Source organism: Synchiropus splendidus, chromosome 1 (assembly GCF_027744825.2).
Source record: "Synchiropus splendidus isolate RoL2022-P1 chromosome 1, RoL_Sspl_1.0, whole genome shotgun sequence".
Classification (NCBI taxonomy): domain Eukaryota; kingdom Metazoa; phylum Chordata; class Actinopteri; order Syngnathiformes; family Callionymidae; genus Synchiropus; species Synchiropus splendidus.
In genome coordinates this window covers 68,480,977-68,497,789 of record NC_071334.1, presented here as the reverse complement: position 1 = coordinate 68,497,789, position 16,813 = coordinate 68,480,977, and the positions used below count along the sequence as shown (strand labels likewise).

The window sequence follows — 16,813 nt, the reverse complement described above, 5'->3', positions numbered from 1 at the left end:
AAATGTAACTTTTTTCTGTCTGGGTTCTCTTTGAGCTGGTGGCTCAGTGATCCAGGAGAGACTCAGAGTAAAACCTCTATTCCTCCCGGAGAATTTAAAGCTACTTAAAGCTCATTTTCCTCCTCCTGATATTTGTTGTTCAGACTCATGTATATGGGCTTTCATCGACATTGCTCAGTTAAAGGTGTGAAACAAGGATGGATGGTCACTGGGTTATTTGAACTGTTGTCATATACGTGACTACATTTGAATGATGAATAGAATTTAACATGCTAATTTATTTAATGAGCATGATTTTTTTGTATCCCTTTAAAAACGCGGAATAGTAATTAAACGTGTCACAGTAATAAGTAACTGTTGATGGCCATCTTCTGGTGAAAGCCTGCTATGACGCCTCTCACTATCAAACAGTGGTTAACGTGCATTTATTTAAAGATAGCATATTCCCACTGAGCCAAAAACTCTTTTCTGGTATCTGGTGACCACAAGTCAGCCAAGAATCCACCGGACAATAGAGAGCTTTGTCTTTTGGATCAGCTCTTTCTTCATCATCAGAAACTGACCAGGTGGGTCACCATGGCCCGGGTCTGGATAAGAACAATGTTATTATTGTTTAATTTGTCCTAACATTCTTCTCACCTTGGAAAGAGCCATGCAGGGGTGCTGTCGTCAGTGTGCAACACAGATGACATTAGAGCATAGTGAGCGTGACCCAGGGTTATGTACAGTATATTCAAGTTTGTCGGGAAGATGGAGCTGCTCGAGCATCTGCATCAGTCTCGTATTAAGTGGGCTGGCCCTGTCTCTCTCCATCAAGTTGACTTGTTGGTGTAGAAGTTTTCATGGACATGAACACAGTCCAGTGTGTGTATCATAGTGATATAATACGTTACTTTGCAACCAATCCTTAGTTGTCCAACATCATCATTTGAACTTGAAAAGGACTATTTTTGAGTTGCTGTCTCATCTGGTGGTGACAGAGTTTCAACGCTGACATCGGACTCCTGTGGCCTCCCACGAGTATATTTAGACTGGAGGTAAAAATAATGCTGAGATGTGCAACTTTTCCAGCTACAGCCTTTACCTCTTCACATTTATTTGAAAACACGTTGATCCGAGTCATCAGACGTGGGAGAGCAGGAGTGAGTGTCAGGTGGAGAGCTGGCACGTTTGGCCCCCCTGCATGTCCTGCATGCTTCAGGTGAAACTTGGGAAGACTGCTCTTCTATTTCAAGATTAAGCTGAGCATGAAAACCCGACGGCTCAGAATGTGATCAACACGGAGGCGCTGGCTGGAAGCGAGAGACGACAACAGATTCATTAAGATATTCCCCAACCGTGGTTTCTCTGATGGAGGATTTGTCACGATCTGAAGTTGATGAGATGCTGATGCTGACAGCCGGGGAGGACGAGCAAGACAATCTGGACACCGGTGACGAAGTGGAGGAACTTCGAAACAGGTATAGCTGCCTTCATCGAGAAACCTAGAAAAGTTATCAAAGGAAGTGAATTGAAATACAATAATCTAGTTGAAGTTACACCAGAGCATGTTCCTCATCAGGTCAGGTCAGTTCTACATATCAAGACTGAAGGCTGTAGAGATAAAATAGGGAGATTATTCAGTGATGCTCCTATCCAGAGAGATTTCCTTTATGGGTCCAGATCCTGTCCTCATGTAGAGACTGCATCACCCTGGACTCTCAACATCTAAGGATTGTTTCATCAGGAGAGTTCATAAAGCTCATTGCCTCAAAAGATATGTGAGAGGAACTTGGAACTCCTACTTCATCCCTCTTCCATTGACTTTGTGGTCTGTTTTTGGTCAAACATGTCATAGAATTCGCTCTCCTACTTTCAGTGGACCTCCCGAGGAGGAGAATGGTTGAATACGTTTGATAACTGTGATAGCGACAAGCCTGAGCCCAATATGTGCCAGCTCTGACTGAGGGATCCTGAGATGCTCCCAGTGAAGAGAACTTGGTCCTCCACCCAGTCACCTCTCAGCTGGCCGCTCCTGAAACACCTCCAAAGGGAGGCGCCCAGGGGGCATCCTCATATGATGCCCACAGCACCTCACCTGGCACCTATTAACGGGGAGAGGTCGTGACTCTACTCCGAGTCTCTGCCGAGTGACAGAACTCCTCATTCTATCTCCAAGGGAGGCGCCTGCCACCCATTAAAGGAAATGCATTTGTATCAGGGATCTCCTACCTTCTGTCATGACATTCCATCTTCCATTCTGGTTGTTAATAAATCTAGCTTGTTGTCTTGACGGGTCCCTTTGACATTGTCTCTGCTTCCTACAGTTTACGAGAAGTCGTCCACGATGACACTGTCCAGCCCAAAATGCAGTGTCTGATGATGGACACCTCCTTCTCCATGGTGGCAATGCAAGGTGAAGACAGCGGCATCGCATGGGAGACCACTCCGAGTCGCTGTGCCACCCCCTGGGCATCAGAGGCCGGGTACCCTACGGCAGAGCTGAGCACCATGGCCACCGCCACCGGCTCTCACCCGGCGGGAAAGATTATCTTCGTCATGGACGAGGAGCTGATGACGAGGAGGAAAAGAGTCAAGGATAGCACCCAGAAGAACAAAGCAGATAAACAAAGGCGCTTCATGGTTGAAAGTTTCGACAACATCTCTGGGAGACCAGAGTTAGTGGAGGTCTCACAACCGAATGTGAGACTGGATGACGAGGGAGACGAAGAGGACGTGCCTGAGCAGCTGGTAGACAGAGATCAAATGTTGTTTAGCTTAGTCTCTGAAGGCTCTGAAATCCTGAACATCATTGTTCCTCCAAAGATAGCAACCATTGATGAAGAGGAGAGCAACAAAATGGAAGACAACTTGTCTTATCTAGAAGAAACACATAGACCTACTGAAGACTCATCTGACCAGGACTATGACCTGAGCAACGACTTGACGCGGGTGACTGGGTCAGGAGCAGTTGCGGGTGAACATGTAAGGCATCTTGTTCGTCCAAATATTATGGACCCACCTGGGGCCCCGGTAGCTCGACCTCTTGGTCGGGGGGCAGCCAGGAGCGAGGATTACTTTGAGGCGTTCTCATTGGTTGATGCTCAGGCTCCAGGAGGTCCTGCTATTACTCCACATGAAGAGGGAGAACCAGCGAAAGAGGGGTACCTTGACACCCAAGAGAGACCAGTACAGCTGCCCCCCGCAATTTTAGATCATGAAAAATCAGACACAGTCAGCCTGGAGGGAATCAACGCTGAGCATATGGACGAAGTATTTTATGGTGGTAATGAAGACCTCCTCAGTCAAAGTCCTCAGGAGAAAGAGGACACGGTGAAGGTAGTCCGGCTCCCATCAAAACCTAGTGGGTCGACTTTGTTTGGAAGCCAGGAGGACATACTGACTCCTATCTATTTACCCGAAGGACCACCTAAAATCATTGACCCCATTTTGCTCGAAGAGCCCAAAGCCATGGCGTTTCTGTACACAGACCTCTACGAGGAGGCACTCGGCTATCGCGTACCTGAGGAGGATGCAGAAAGCTTGAGCTCTGAGAAGTCATTCCACAGCAGGCAGTCAGATCGGGAAGCAAGGGGCTACCTGGAGAAGTACGCCCTCATAGATGAGACCCCTGTCGTTGAAGTAGAATCCACAGCGAAAGAGGAGGGTCCTGGTGAAGACCCTCGCGTACTGACCCAGGACTTATTTGACTTTGGCAGTTTCCTATCAAAGCTTGACAAAAGTGAGATTCCGGAATCAGAGGAGGAAATAACTGACTTCTTCAGGTCCAGTGCAAACTCTTCGCCCTGTGATATCGAACCGTTCCCTCGGTCTCAGGAGGAGGACACGACGCAAGCAAGCGTTACCAAGAGAAAATTGTCAACCAGCAAGGCCGTCACAATACAAGTTGACAAAGTTCCTGAAGCGCCTCTGCAGCCCATCAGCCTCCCGGATTTAGAGCTGCTCTCCGACGACTGGGAAAGCACAGATGATTACCTCACAGCGTCAGAACAATACATTGGCAGGACAGATCCAGACACACAAGGAGGTGATGCTGAAACTTTCAAACCAGTGGCACCACCCAGAAGGAAGACGCCAGCCGCACCTAAAGCTTGTCTGGATCTGACACCACTCACTCCTGCCGACGCGCTGGAAAAGGAAGACGCTGGGTCAAAGGAGCAGAAGGAGGAAGAGAAAGAGAAGGCCTCTCCGGCTGAGACTGCAGATGAAGGTGAGGAAGACGAAGCAACACAGAGCCCCACATCAGACTTTGTTCAAGCCTTTCACACAGAGACTGTGGAGATGGAACAGGAAAGAGAGGAAGTGAGACAAGAAACTGAACCAGAATCAGACAAAGGCAGAGTCGATCCAGAGAAACCAAAAGACACTTCATCAACGGAGCAGGTCAAAGATAAAGGAAACTGTATCATACTATAAGTTAGTTAGTTCTAGATCTGATCTGATTCTTCAGTGGTCTGGTCTGGAGGTCTTTTTGCAGTAATATGTTGTAATATGTTGTGTTTTGCATTTGAACTTGATTGTATTATCCCAAAAGGATGGGCGAAAATCTTAACACGATGGTGGTCATCAGGAAAAAAAGGTTGGTAGAAAGGTACATTTTATCCGTCCACTTCCTTCACTTTTCCTGGGGACAAGTTCATAACAGCGCCTGCATTTTGACAAAACAAATCGCAAAATAAAATGAATAATCTTCAACTGAACTCAGACATAATCCCGTCACAAAGGAAGTGATGGCTAAGGTGCAGTCGGAGTTTTTGTTTGGTGAAATAAATTGTGAAATCTTCAGTTTTATTGGGGCTGTTTTTGTCACTTGCCAGAGAGTGTGTGTTTGAGGGACATCTGGGCGGAGATAAAAATAAGCCTCACGAGCTAACCTGACACCTCACTATGTGAACTGGACAACCTTGTGTAAAATTAGTTAGACAAGCCTTTTTGGAAGTTTTCCTCTCATACTTTTGCTGGTCTTTCGATTTGATCATGAGAACATCGACATGTAGGAGCAGCTAAGTCACCATGGAGATCAGCAGTTTGTCTTATCCCTGTCATTATTTAGACTGGTATTTTGGAAAGTGATCAATAAACATTTTGTAGCAGACTGTCCTTCACTGCACACCTTAGAACTCCACTCCATTTCACGACCTTTGACCCGAGGAATGCTGGCATGGTCATCTTTGTCACGATTGGCAGCTCAGATGGTGAAAATGACAGACAAGTCGGTCGACATACTTGAATGTTCCATGTCCTTCACTACAAACATGGTGAAGTAACAACCCTGAGTGATGAACGGCAACACAACTGAGAGCTGGAGATAAACCCTGGGGCGTCCGCGGACCTGTTCAGATTGCTAGCTGCAGGATGACTTTAGAAAACAGTGGTGTTTCCCCCATCACATTGGAAGAACAACACTGATCAGGGTTCCTTAAACCTGATCATGCTGTCTTCATGTGCGTCTTGGAAACATCTATTCATTCGAGTGCTACCTTCTTTGGGCAAGAACCTTTAAAAGCCCTTTCAGAGCTGTAACAAAAAATACAATCTATTTGAGATTGCTTTATAAAATTTCAGATGCATAGTTTGTGTTTATCCGAGCGAATATTTCTTCTACTCAAGTTCAGTTTAGAACCTGTTTCTTTGTCACGAAGCGACCAGACGGCCACCGTAGTGACGTAACGATGATGACACGTGTGTGCATGCGCAGATGACACGTACAGCCCGTGTTTGGCTCACAGAAGTCTCCGCCCACCGGAAGCGAGTTCATACACACATACAAGCTCAGCAATGGAAAATGTGGCGAGTCTCTGCTCCTCTATAACTTTACAAGACTCACAACAAGAGTCGACCGACGGTGTGTCAACAGAAGATGGCTTTGTGGACCCTTTCGTGGACTTAGCTGAGCTTCCGTGCGAGGCTGAAGAAAGAAGACCAACGTGTTTACGGTGCCGGTGAGTTGATGCTAGTGATGCTAACAAATGCTAATTTGCTGGACTTCAGAGACCCCGGTGCTCCCAGTTTGAATAAAAATTGTTCTGTTACGTTCAACTGAGCGTTAAAAGAATGAGTGAATGGGTGGTGCGATGTCAATGTTACCCCACGAATGTATTGATAGTGAAATGTTTTCTGGTTGGTTGGTTATGGATTGAACTCAGACAGGTTTGTATTCGCGTCTAATTCAGTAACGTTGGAAAGGCTACATTCAGGTCGGCTGTCCACATTTCATTCTTCTTCGGCGTTTAATGGGTGTCGAAATGAATGCAGCGTTTAATTGAGAAATGTGTGAGAAAACACACTGTAGAGGGTTGGAGTTCACTCTGTCTTGTGAGAGAGAGTAGGCCCGACATCATAAATGTGGCTGTTGCCTCTGCGACTGGACGTATAGAAATTTCAAATGATTTCTGAAGTCTGGTTGGATGGAAACCACGTTGACATGTCTGCTTTCATGTAGGCGCCCTGAGAAGGTGTGTCTGTGCCCTTATCTCCCCCCGCAACCCCTGGAGGTGTCCACCAAGCTCTACATAGTCCAGCACCCAGCTGAGGTGAGTCACTGTTCTCTGCTGCCTGCTTGATCGGTACAGATGATTAGACACATGTATATAAAGAATGGTGTGCACTGTCACAAACTGCACCTGGATGCTCATGCACAGTACTTTTACCAACTGCTCAGTTACACACCAAGGTTAGGTACATTTCTGCACACTTGATTGTGACACCTTTCAGCACAAATGTACACTCAAATGGCTGCAGACTTTTGGAGTTTTTTTTTCGTAGTTACAGTATGACATAGTCAGATGAAGAAGATGAGAAGTTTATTTCAACACTACCATACAACCAACCATACAACAACAACTCTTTCTCCTCACAAGAGTTGAACTCCAATGTCCCAAATACTCATGGATATTAAAAACACCAGGTACATGCTTCCTGATGTGAATCAGTGTTGCTGGTTTCTCTAATGATGTAAGATCTGATGATGACACTGATAGCTTCTGTGAGACCTAATGACATCAATCTTTTCTCTGCTACTTCAGGAGAGTCGGGTTCTTCGCACTGTTCCACTTCTGGCTGCTTGTTTGCCTCCAGGGAAGTGTGAAGTCATCGTCGGGAGGCAGTTCAACGACACAAAGTAAACATTTCTCTCTGAGCTTTTATTTTACTGTTTGTTTTGTCTTGAGCAACAATTCAAATAGTAAAGTAGCCGATTTTTTTGTAATCTTTTCTCATTTAACTGTCGACTCACTTTTAAGTTTCTTTTGAATGAAAGCCCCAGCGATTTACATTTTTTACTGAAGCACCTCTTGTGTTTAATCTTCTCAGTTCATATTAAAATTCTGATGCTTAAAATCTCACAGCAAAATGTGTCCAACATTCATTCCTAGTCTCTGTAAAAGTTCTGATTGATTTCTTTGTTCATCAGGAATCCCGAGCTGGCGTCTGTGTGCAGAGACAGTCGGACTCTGATCCTCTACCCGGGTCCCAAGTCCAAGAACCTCGACGAGCTGGTACAGGTTGAAGAACTGGGCAAAGGCGCTTACAATGTCATCATTTTGGATGGGACGTGGAGACAGGCCAAGAAGCTGTTCTTCAAAAACAGCCTGTTCCATATCCCGAAGCAGGTAAACGGGCAAAGTCACGATGAACTGTCAGACTTGGATTAAGGCTGGGTGGTAATAAATGGCTTTTTGTGACGGAGAGATGATGTAGAACTGTTTGCGTTCTCTGAGTGGTTTTCTAGTTAGGTTTTTGTTTGAGGGATTCTTTTGTATCGTCTGGACACGACTGCAGGAAATTCTGTGTGGCGAAGGTGAATTGGGGGCGCGGTTTGGTTCGGAAATATTGAGATTTTTTTCCTCAAAAAAATTCCACTTTAGACTTAACGGACCTGCTTGTGCTTGAACGTGATCAACGCTCTGCTTCTCCAGGTGCAGCTGAATAGAACCCTTTGCAGTCAGTACGTGATCCGAACTCAGCCCTCTAACATCTGCCTGTCCACGCTGGAGTGTGCCGCCGTCGCCCTGTCCATCCTGGAGCGTGATGAGAGCATCCACGAGGTGAGTTGAACAACGTCCACTGTCTTAATTCTCTGGCAGTAACTGTAATTACTTTGACCCTCTCTCTGTGTCATCAGGTGATGCTCCGCCCCCTTCAAGCGCTGTGCTCCTTCCAGCTGCAGCACGGAGCCCAGGTACATCACAGCAAAGAACACTTGCTGAAGAACGGCCTGTACGACAAACCCATGCCCAAGAACAAACGCAAACTCAACATGATGGAGAAACTGCTGACAGACCGGCACATCTGCCCCAGATGAGAGCTGGGCCAGACCGAAGCCGAGTGAAAACGAGTCGCTGATCGTCGCTCAGCTTTTGGGAGCAGGTTCTGACGTGACGTGGAGCGCTGAGCCTCGGTGGTCGCATCCAGTCTCCCTCAGAGCAGTTCATCCCAGGAGGAGTCTGTTGCTTTGTGTTATTTATATGAAGAGTATTTTCGTGGCAGTCGGCACAAATAAGTGTTTGTTGCCGAGGGTTTGAAACCTTTATGAACCCTTGCTTGTGAATGAAGGGAATCTGGTGCTGCGCATGGCGGTTGTCATGGCAACAACAGGGCGCACCGATGGCAACTATCAAACTTCTGAAGTTGCTTTCTCTAAGATCTGTTTGATCAATTTATTTTGTAGCAATAAATCTGTTTTTCACAGACTGATTGTTTCTTTGTTCATTTCCACCTGATTGGAATATCCACAGCAAGTCCTTCACCTGTTGTCCTCATCCTCTCAGAATACACTTTTGTCCTCCAAGTCTCCATCTTGAGCAATCTTGGTCCAGCTCTGTCTCTCCTCTGCACGATCCATCTGTCCTCCCTAACTTTGTCTCCAAACTTCTCCACGTGCCTCCCTGATGTACTCCTGTCTGACCTTGTCACTCCTGAGGACAGCTTAAGATCACACGAGAAGGCATACATCTGTCAAAAGATGGATGTATGAGTCCTCACTCATTCATTGGAGAAAGCTTATCACCTTAAAATAAGGTCACATGGGGTTCATGTTCTTGGGGTGAGAGACTGGGAGACCCTGGACAGGTCTCTAGAACACATAGACAAGATACTCATCTGCAGGTTTATAGTCAGCTGGCAGAGGCACTTGTCGAAGTGAAGGCTTCCCTCCACTTCTCCTGGTGTTCCAACTGAGAACTGTGAGCCCCCTCATCTGTCTTCTCTTGGAGGGGTGGAGGTCCTACACCAAGTCTCTCCTGGAAGACTGAGCTTCTCCCTCTAAAACAGAGTCGAGGCTGAGAAAATCCTCAGTCTTGAAAACGAACGTCTTTCGTTCACTACAAAGCTCCAACATGCTCCGTCCTCCTGTCACTAGCGAACAAGACGCCCGATTTGAGAACATCCCCCCTTAAACATTTTTTCCTACTTCTTTTGAAGCGAAATGTTTAACTGCGTTGAGTTAACGTATTATCATCAAACGCATTTAACTATGGCGAATAGATATATTAACGAGACTTTATCAAAACAAACACTTCCAGCTGAACTGACGTCAAGTGTAACTGTGGGAGCTACTGCGCACGCGCCATCGCTGGTAGTCCCGGCAGTTCCGCCATCTTGGATCGGCCACCCATTGTTCACGGCGGAGCTAGCAGCGGCGGCAAATCACTTCATACTGCGCAACAACATCGCTGATCGGTGTCTCCGGCAGCTGCCCGCGACAGTCGTGGATTAGCTACCAGGCCTGCGACTCGGTCTCGGCCAGCAAATTGGACAGAATGGACGATGAACAGCCCAAAACCCTGTAAGTATTCGAGGGTCTCCGCCGCTAGCTGACCGCTTGTGTTGGTCACGTAACATGCCGTGGATACCGAACCTCCGTCCTCAAACATCCACTCCTCTCTTTCGCGGCGTGTTATTGTCGCTCACTGGATCAAAGCTCTTCCAATGGACACCAAATATATACCTCGTGTTCTGTTCATTTAAGTCTAAATCATCATTGTCATCACCCGTAGCAGTCTCTGACCAGTCGCTGGGAAGCTAATTCAAAAAACCCTTAACAAGGACCGCGGTTCCCAAATATGAATGATATATATATATAACGTGTGTAGTGCTTTAAATCCGATACATGGCAACAAAGAGGTCCACATCACCATTTGGCACGGATTCGCAGGACACAATCGTTTACATGTTATTAGCTCTTAGCTTTGCGTCGTTAGCTGATACAAAACAATGAATCTCAAATGCAGTAAATATTGCCTCCCAAACCTCACGATAGTAAAAAATATTAAACTCACACAATCGTAAAATATTGGAATTGGGCGCCTTAATTACTTGGCTGAGATTAGCTTGTTGCTAGTCAAAGCTAACACCGATACCAGGCCACTGTTAGCTTTGTCTTGACAATATCATGGCGTTCTGGTCGAAACTCGACTTGTTGTTGTCGTCATTCATTGACTTCAAGTTGGACACGTAAAACGCAATCCTGTTTTGTCGTGTTCGTTTAAACCTGAATAGTAGCAGCAATCTACCTAGGGACTTAAGCAGGCAGAACAATTGTTTTAATACATTTTGTGGAAGCTTTGTGGTCGGGGACTAGTTTGGACTTTCTTCGCCTCAAAGTGAGGTGAGTGTTGGTGAGTACAGTGTGGTGTGTTTGCTCATCCATCCCAGTCGTATCAAGGACGTGATGAATATAGTTCGTTTCTACACAATGTTTCGGTTGTTTGTGTTGTACTGTATTGTTATTTAAATTCAAAGGAGTCATGTGAAGTCGCCCTCACTGTCTTTCATGTCGTTTACTTTGTTGCCCCTGAGCTGGGAAGTGGTTGTTGAAGCAGTACAAAGGCAAAACGAAGTTAGTTAAAACACAACAGAAAGTAGATGCAGCCAGGTAGTAACCAGTATGGCACAGCACCTTTGTGAATCTGTAGCTGTTGTTCATGCGGAGAGAAAAAGTTGCATCTCGTCGGAGCTTATCAAACTCCAAGTTGAACTAAATCTCCGAAGTCCGTTAGACAATTCCAGCCGTGCATGTGCCGTGTTCGTATGCTGCTATTTTCACGATGTTGACAGCTTTAAAGAATGTTTAAACAGTATTGACTGACGTGGATTTCTTATATGTACATGTTTGCACACAGTGCTTGTCCTGTTGGCAAATGTAGGTTAGCTCAGACAGAGGCAACAGACCCACCTTTTTGTTTTTATAAACTGTTTTTTTAATTGTGAAACAACTTGATGTTCCATGTTACAACTGAAAAGGTTTCATCTCTACTCCTGTAAATACTGGCATGTCGATTACTACACCAATTTCTAGCTGTTTGCTTCTGCAACTCTTTGCTATTGTCACCATGCCAAAACGTGTTTGAGGGCTGGATCATGTTTGGATTTGTAAATTCATCTTTTGGCAATTCTCTTCACTCAGTCGGACTTAACTGATGCCGCATGTGTGACCAAACTTCTCGTCTGTTTGTACAGGTATGTCGGGAATCTGTCCCGGGACGTGACAGAAGCTCTGATCCTGGAGCTGTTTGGCCAAATTGGACCCTGCAAGAGCTGTAAAATGATAGTAGATGTGAGTTCAACCAATGTTGTTTGCAGATGAACTGTGGAGAGAGCAACGTTCAGCAATAACTGCTGTGAAAACCTGGGATGGAGAAAGAACTTTAAAATCACTATTTCTGGGGGAAAACAAATTTTCACCCTTCGGGTTCAGAATTGTCAGGATGAGCTGTTGGTTCTGACTTCAGATCCAAATCAGTGATTAAAATTTACGTTTTTTAACTGCATTGTAAGTCCAAGTCATCTGTGATGGCAAACAAACTTGTTTGGAACATCAGACAAATCATACTTTGCTGTGCTGCTCATCTCATTACCGTAAATGGATGTCAACGCTGTGAAATATGTTGGATGCTTACGTTTGTCTCCCCCTCAGACACAAGGCCACGATCCATACTGCTTTGTGGAGTTCTATGAGCATAGACATGCCACTGCTACAATCGCAGCCATGAATGGTCGGAAAATCCTGGGCAAGGTAAGCTATCGTGCCTCACTGAGGAGTCCAGGCGGACTGGACTGGGCCGGGCGGGCGGGCGGGCGTGGAATCACGCGGCTGGAAAATCATGTTAAACCCAAACCATACAGAGTGTGCTCTCGGTTTCCCTCCTGCAACGAGAGGTTCCTCCTCATCTGCTGCCACATCCTGAAATGCTCTGCCTGACAGGAGAACACAACAAGATAAACAAGTGAACCGCCGCACTTATCCATGCGGCGTGGTCACCTCCTGGTTGAAGAGTATTATTCTGTAGTGACAGAGTTGCAATCAAGTACTGATATCACCTGCTCTGAATTGACATTCCTTTGTCTCCTCTGTTTGATGCAGGAGGTGAAAGTGAACTGGGCCACGACTCCGACCAGCCAGAAGAAGGACACAAGCAGTAAGTCCAGTTTGAATCCTCACCTCTGTTCCAGTTATTAGCTTAGCAACTTTTGCTTTTTTTTCCTGTCCTCTACATGGTACCTATCTCTTTTATTCCAGAGGGTCTGCCACACTGCATGCTCAATAATGTTAGGACTTTATTATTGTCAGTTATACGTAAAGCCAGTCAGTTCTTCAGTCAGCGTTCAATCATACTGCCTTTTCTCCTGTGAGAACGGGTGCAGAAACAAAGGGAGGTAAGATAAGAGATGCAGAAGCGAGGCTTTCTCACAGATGGTCACGGCGTTTTCATTCAGCCATGTTATCTTTCTCAGGGTTGATGTGTGTCCAGGGGGAGCTCCACCTTAAACATATGCTTGTTTCTGGTTTCTCATGTTCTAACTCTGGGAGGTTCTGCAGAAGCCCCTGTTGTTGATGAAGAATTTAGTGTGGACACTCTCAGGAGCTCATGGCTGTGGGACTCACACCTGGATGATGATATCAGAATATAAGATTAGCTGTAATTCCATTGAACGTATTGTTCAACATTAAAACGTGACACACACACACCCTGCTGATTCTGCAGCAGGTAGGTCAGAAAATGACACTGCTTAACTGTCCTCCTGTGAGAAAGGCTGTGAAGGAAAGACACTAACTGCACTCTTTTTTTTCCCAGGTCACTTCCATGTCTTTGTCGGAGACCTCAGTCCTGAAATCACCACAGATGACATCAAAGCAGCGTTCGCTCCCTTTGGGAAAATATCGTAAGTTCATGCCCTTTTCCCAGGGTTCACACTGTGAATGTAAACCTTCTGTGAGCTTGATGTTTTCAACACATTGACACGTCTCGGCTCGTGTGCCCACAGCGACTGCCGGGTCGTGAAGGACCTGGCCACAGGCAAGTCCAAAGGCTACGGCTTTGTCTCGTTTTTCAACAAATGGGTGAGTCACAGATCCAGCTCGTGTGACTGCTGCGAGATGCCGTGGTTCACCGGTGTTTCCTCTGTTATCAGGACGCAGAGAATGCCATACAGCAGATGGGAGGGCAGTGGCTCGGGGGCCGGCAGATTAGAACCAACTGGGCCACAAGGAAGCCCGCCCCCAAATCTGCCAGTGAATGTGAGTCTGTCCTGAACCCCCTCCTTTGAATTCTTGCATCATTCCATCATGTCTGATCAGTTTTATTCCTTACTTCAGCTTGCATCATCGTTTCCACTGTGAATGTCCCCATGTCTAATAGCATCACCTCCACTCTTCGTCTGTCATCCACCCGGCGTTTTTGGTTTATAATGCTGCTTTAATTTCATGATGTTAAAAGACTACGGCTCATATAGCTATCATATATCATGTTTTCTGAGGTCATCAGCTGTGCAACCAGCCTTGACGGAAGTCCCTGACCCTACAGTTCCTCTATTTGACTTCCTCAATCTGCTCATCTCTGGGTGCTGTGAGCGTCTGGGAGGAGATGCTCCTTTCCTGCCACTTTTCTAGATCATGTCACTTGGAGCTTGTAGATCAATATGTGTGCTTACACTATATATTACGCTAAAACTGTGTAATAACATCTACCTTTCTTCTGTGGCTTCAGCACCAAACACGAAGCAGTTGTCCTTTGAGGAGGTCTTGGGTCAGTCCAGTCCAAGCAACTGCACCGTCTACTGTGGAGGGGTCACAGTGGGTCTCACTGGTGAGTCGTCGTCAGTGGGGATCTTGGGTTTTAGGGTCAAATGTTGCTGAACTGTCAATGTTCGCAGAGCAAATCATGAGACAGACCTTCGCGCCTTTCGGCCAAATCATGGAGATCCGTGTTTTCCCAGACAAAGGCTACTCATTTGTGAGGTAACGTCACGACCAGATGTTCAGCAGGTCTGTGTGGTGTGTTGGTATGACAACTGCAGCCGGTGTTACAGGTTCAACTCACACGAGGCAGCGGCTCACGCCATTGTGTCAGTCAACGGCACGTCCGTGGAAGGTTTCATTGTCAAGTGTTACTGGGGCAAGGAGACGACGGACATGGTCAGCCCCATCCAGCAGGTACAGATGCCACAGGTCAGTCCCAGCTCGCCCCCCCCGACCTCAGCTGGGCCCAGTTGTTTGACTAAAGTGCCATGTTCTTGTGCTGCTCAGCAGAACACAGTGAGCTTTGCAGCCCAGCCGTACGCCCAGTGGGGTCAGTGGTACAACAACACACAACAGATAGGCCAGTACGTGCCCAACGGATGGCAGATGCCTGGCTACGGTGTCTACGGGCAGACCTGGGACCAGCAGGGGTACAAGTGAGTCGCACACCTCGCAAAGTCTTTGTGATTTCAGTTCAGCCCACCACAGATGCTGGTGCTCTGATGTCGGTCATCTCCACCACATCTGCTTGAGTCATGCCTTCATCATGGCCCTCACTGTTTGTCGTATGCTTCTCGATCTCAAACACCCGTGGTCCATCCCTGCCTCTTCTCTCAACAACCCATTGTACCTCCATAACTTCGTCTCCACACTTCTCCCTCTCATATACTCTATTCTGAACTTCTCCTTTTCCCCAATGATAACCTCAATATCTTCATCTCTTGACTCTGACTCCTGAGTCATACATCATGACCATGCTGCTCTGACATCATAGGTGTCTCCACCCTGCTGCTCTTACTGTTCTCAGCTGTCTGTTCACCTGGGCTATTGACCTCAAATACTGGCATTTCCACTCTGACTCCTCCGTGTCATTTACACTTGTATTCTGTCTTTTGTACGTCCACCCCCTCCACTCGAACTACAAATCTCTATCATCCACCAACATCATGTTCCAAGGAGACGTATGTGATTTCTTCTCCTGAGTTAAAAACTCTTTGAATGAAACATTGTTAGAAGTGTATTTCAGAAGAACCAGTTGGTAGTTATGTTCTGATCCGTGCCATTGTGTTTAGTATTTTTGTTTGTCTCGCGAATGTGTGGATTCTGACCCTTGTGTCCATCTGCAGTCATCTACCTGCTGGTGCCGGCTGGACTGGTGTCGGCGCCGTGAGCAACGGCGGGATGGTGGAACCGGGTCAGGGGGTCAATGGGACAGTTCTTGCCAACCAGGCCGGGATGGGCACGGCCGGATACCACACCCACTGATCGCCCACCGTGCACACGCCCCCCCCACCACCATCACCTCCAAAGTTGCGAGGATGACATTCTGCTGTGGGGACGGAGCGCCACCTCGTGCTCCGGATCCACACCACACACACAGACACCACATACACACACACACACACACACACACACACACACACAGACACCACACACACATAGACACACACAACTATACTTATGACACAGAAGCTGGTCGCCGTCAGACTCACCCACTGTCCAAACTGCCACCGCTGACGCATTCCTGGACCCATCTCTGTATTTTTGTAACGCCCAATCAAGTCATGTTGCTAAATTCAAACTTCAGGTTTTTGTTTCCCAGCCAAAGAGCCGGGGCAGAATTGAGTACCACTGAAGTCCCTGACACGTCCCGCCCCTTTTCACCATCCTACACTTACGAAGAAGTGAAGCGAGTTCTCAGGGTGTCGAGTCATTCTGTGAAATGTTGGAATCACTGAGAAAATGGATGGAAAGTAGAATCCAAGCAGCTTACACCACCAAACGTCACTGACTGAGCTCTGGAGCCTGAACCTCCACGTGTGTGAGTGTGCATGGACCGATGACACACACCTTCCTTGTAAACAAAAAAGGACTACGCCATTTTTAATTGTTTTTGCTACAGAAACGCCGATGGTGTCATTTCTTTTCCCTTTGTTCGTCATGAGCAACTTCAAGAATGCTGACATTGTACAAAGAGCTTTCGCCTTTTTTCTTCTCTGAACTGTCGGTCACCGAAATGTTGCGGTGAAGCTGAACATTTTGTTTTCTTATCTAAAAAAAAAAGTGGCTGTCGTTTTTTTTTTTTTTTTTTTTTTTCAAAAATTAGATTTCAATAACTCAAACAAAATTGCAGGGATTACTGCCACTCTTATCTTACTTACCGGCAGAAAAATATTGCACAAGTTGTTTTCGCAAAAAAAAGTAAAGAAATACTGGTTTTTATTTTAAGTTTAGTTTGCATTCCACTTTCTTTTTTGTAAAACCATTTAATGTAAATAACCAGTCTGCTCAATTGTACCTGTATAAAGACAACACGTCGTTTGAAGGGAGCACGGTCCGGTTCCGCCCTCAACGGCAGCGTCCCACTCCGGTCTGCGTGCAGCCGCTGCCGACACTCTGCAGTCAGAGCGACGAGTGATTCATCGTTTAAGTTATTCTGTTTTAAACTTAAATAATGATTGTTTTTATAAAGAAACAACTTTTTTTTTGCACTGTGGCCGCCATCATTTTAATAGTCAAGAAGGAAATCCTCATGTTGCCTTATCTGTGAGTTTTTTTTTTTTTTTTTTAACCAAA

The 16,813-nt window shown here is 46.3% G+C and overlaps 2 protein-coding genes across 5 annotated transcripts; both read left to right on the top strand.

Annotated features, from left to right (window-relative positions):
• The first annotated feature begins 5,737 nt into the window (after nt 1-5,737).
• Nucleotides 5,738-8,690, top strand: dtwd2 (DTW domain containing 2). Its single transcript, XM_053845230.1, has 6 exons — nt 5,738-5,942; nt 6,443-6,533; nt 7,026-7,120; nt 7,412-7,610; nt 7,917-8,045; nt 8,123-8,690. The coding sequence occupies exons 1-6, from the start codon at nt 5,779-5,781 to the stop codon at nt 8,300-8,302; spliced, it is 858 nt and encodes a 285-aa protein (XP_053701205.1). The 5' UTR covers nt 5,738-5,778; the 3' UTR covers nt 8,303-8,690.
• Nucleotides 8,691-9,591: 901 nt separating this feature from the next.
• tia1 (TIA1 cytotoxic granule-associated RNA binding protein) lies at nt 9,592-16,813 on the top strand. Of its 4 annotated transcripts, none has more exons than XM_053853212.1 (12): nt 9,592-9,784; nt 11,458-11,554; nt 11,915-12,013; nt 12,362-12,416; nt 13,074-13,161; nt 13,264-13,339; nt 13,411-13,516; nt 13,986-14,084; nt 14,152-14,236; nt 14,308-14,431; nt 14,528-14,673; nt 15,364-16,813. In XM_053853212.1, the coding sequence occupies exons 1-12, from the start codon at nt 9,759-9,761 to the stop codon at nt 15,500-15,502; spliced, it is 1,140 nt and encodes a 379-aa protein (XP_053709187.1). In that variant the 5' UTR covers nt 9,592-9,758; the 3' UTR covers nt 15,503-16,813. The 4 variants fall into 4 exon arrangements, with proteins under 4 accessions (XP_053709187.1, XP_053709185.1, XP_053709186.1 ...); XM_053853210.1 differs by having other exon boundaries at nt 14,308-14,446; XM_053853211.1 differs by having other exon boundaries at nt 14,308-14,446; nt 14,525-14,667.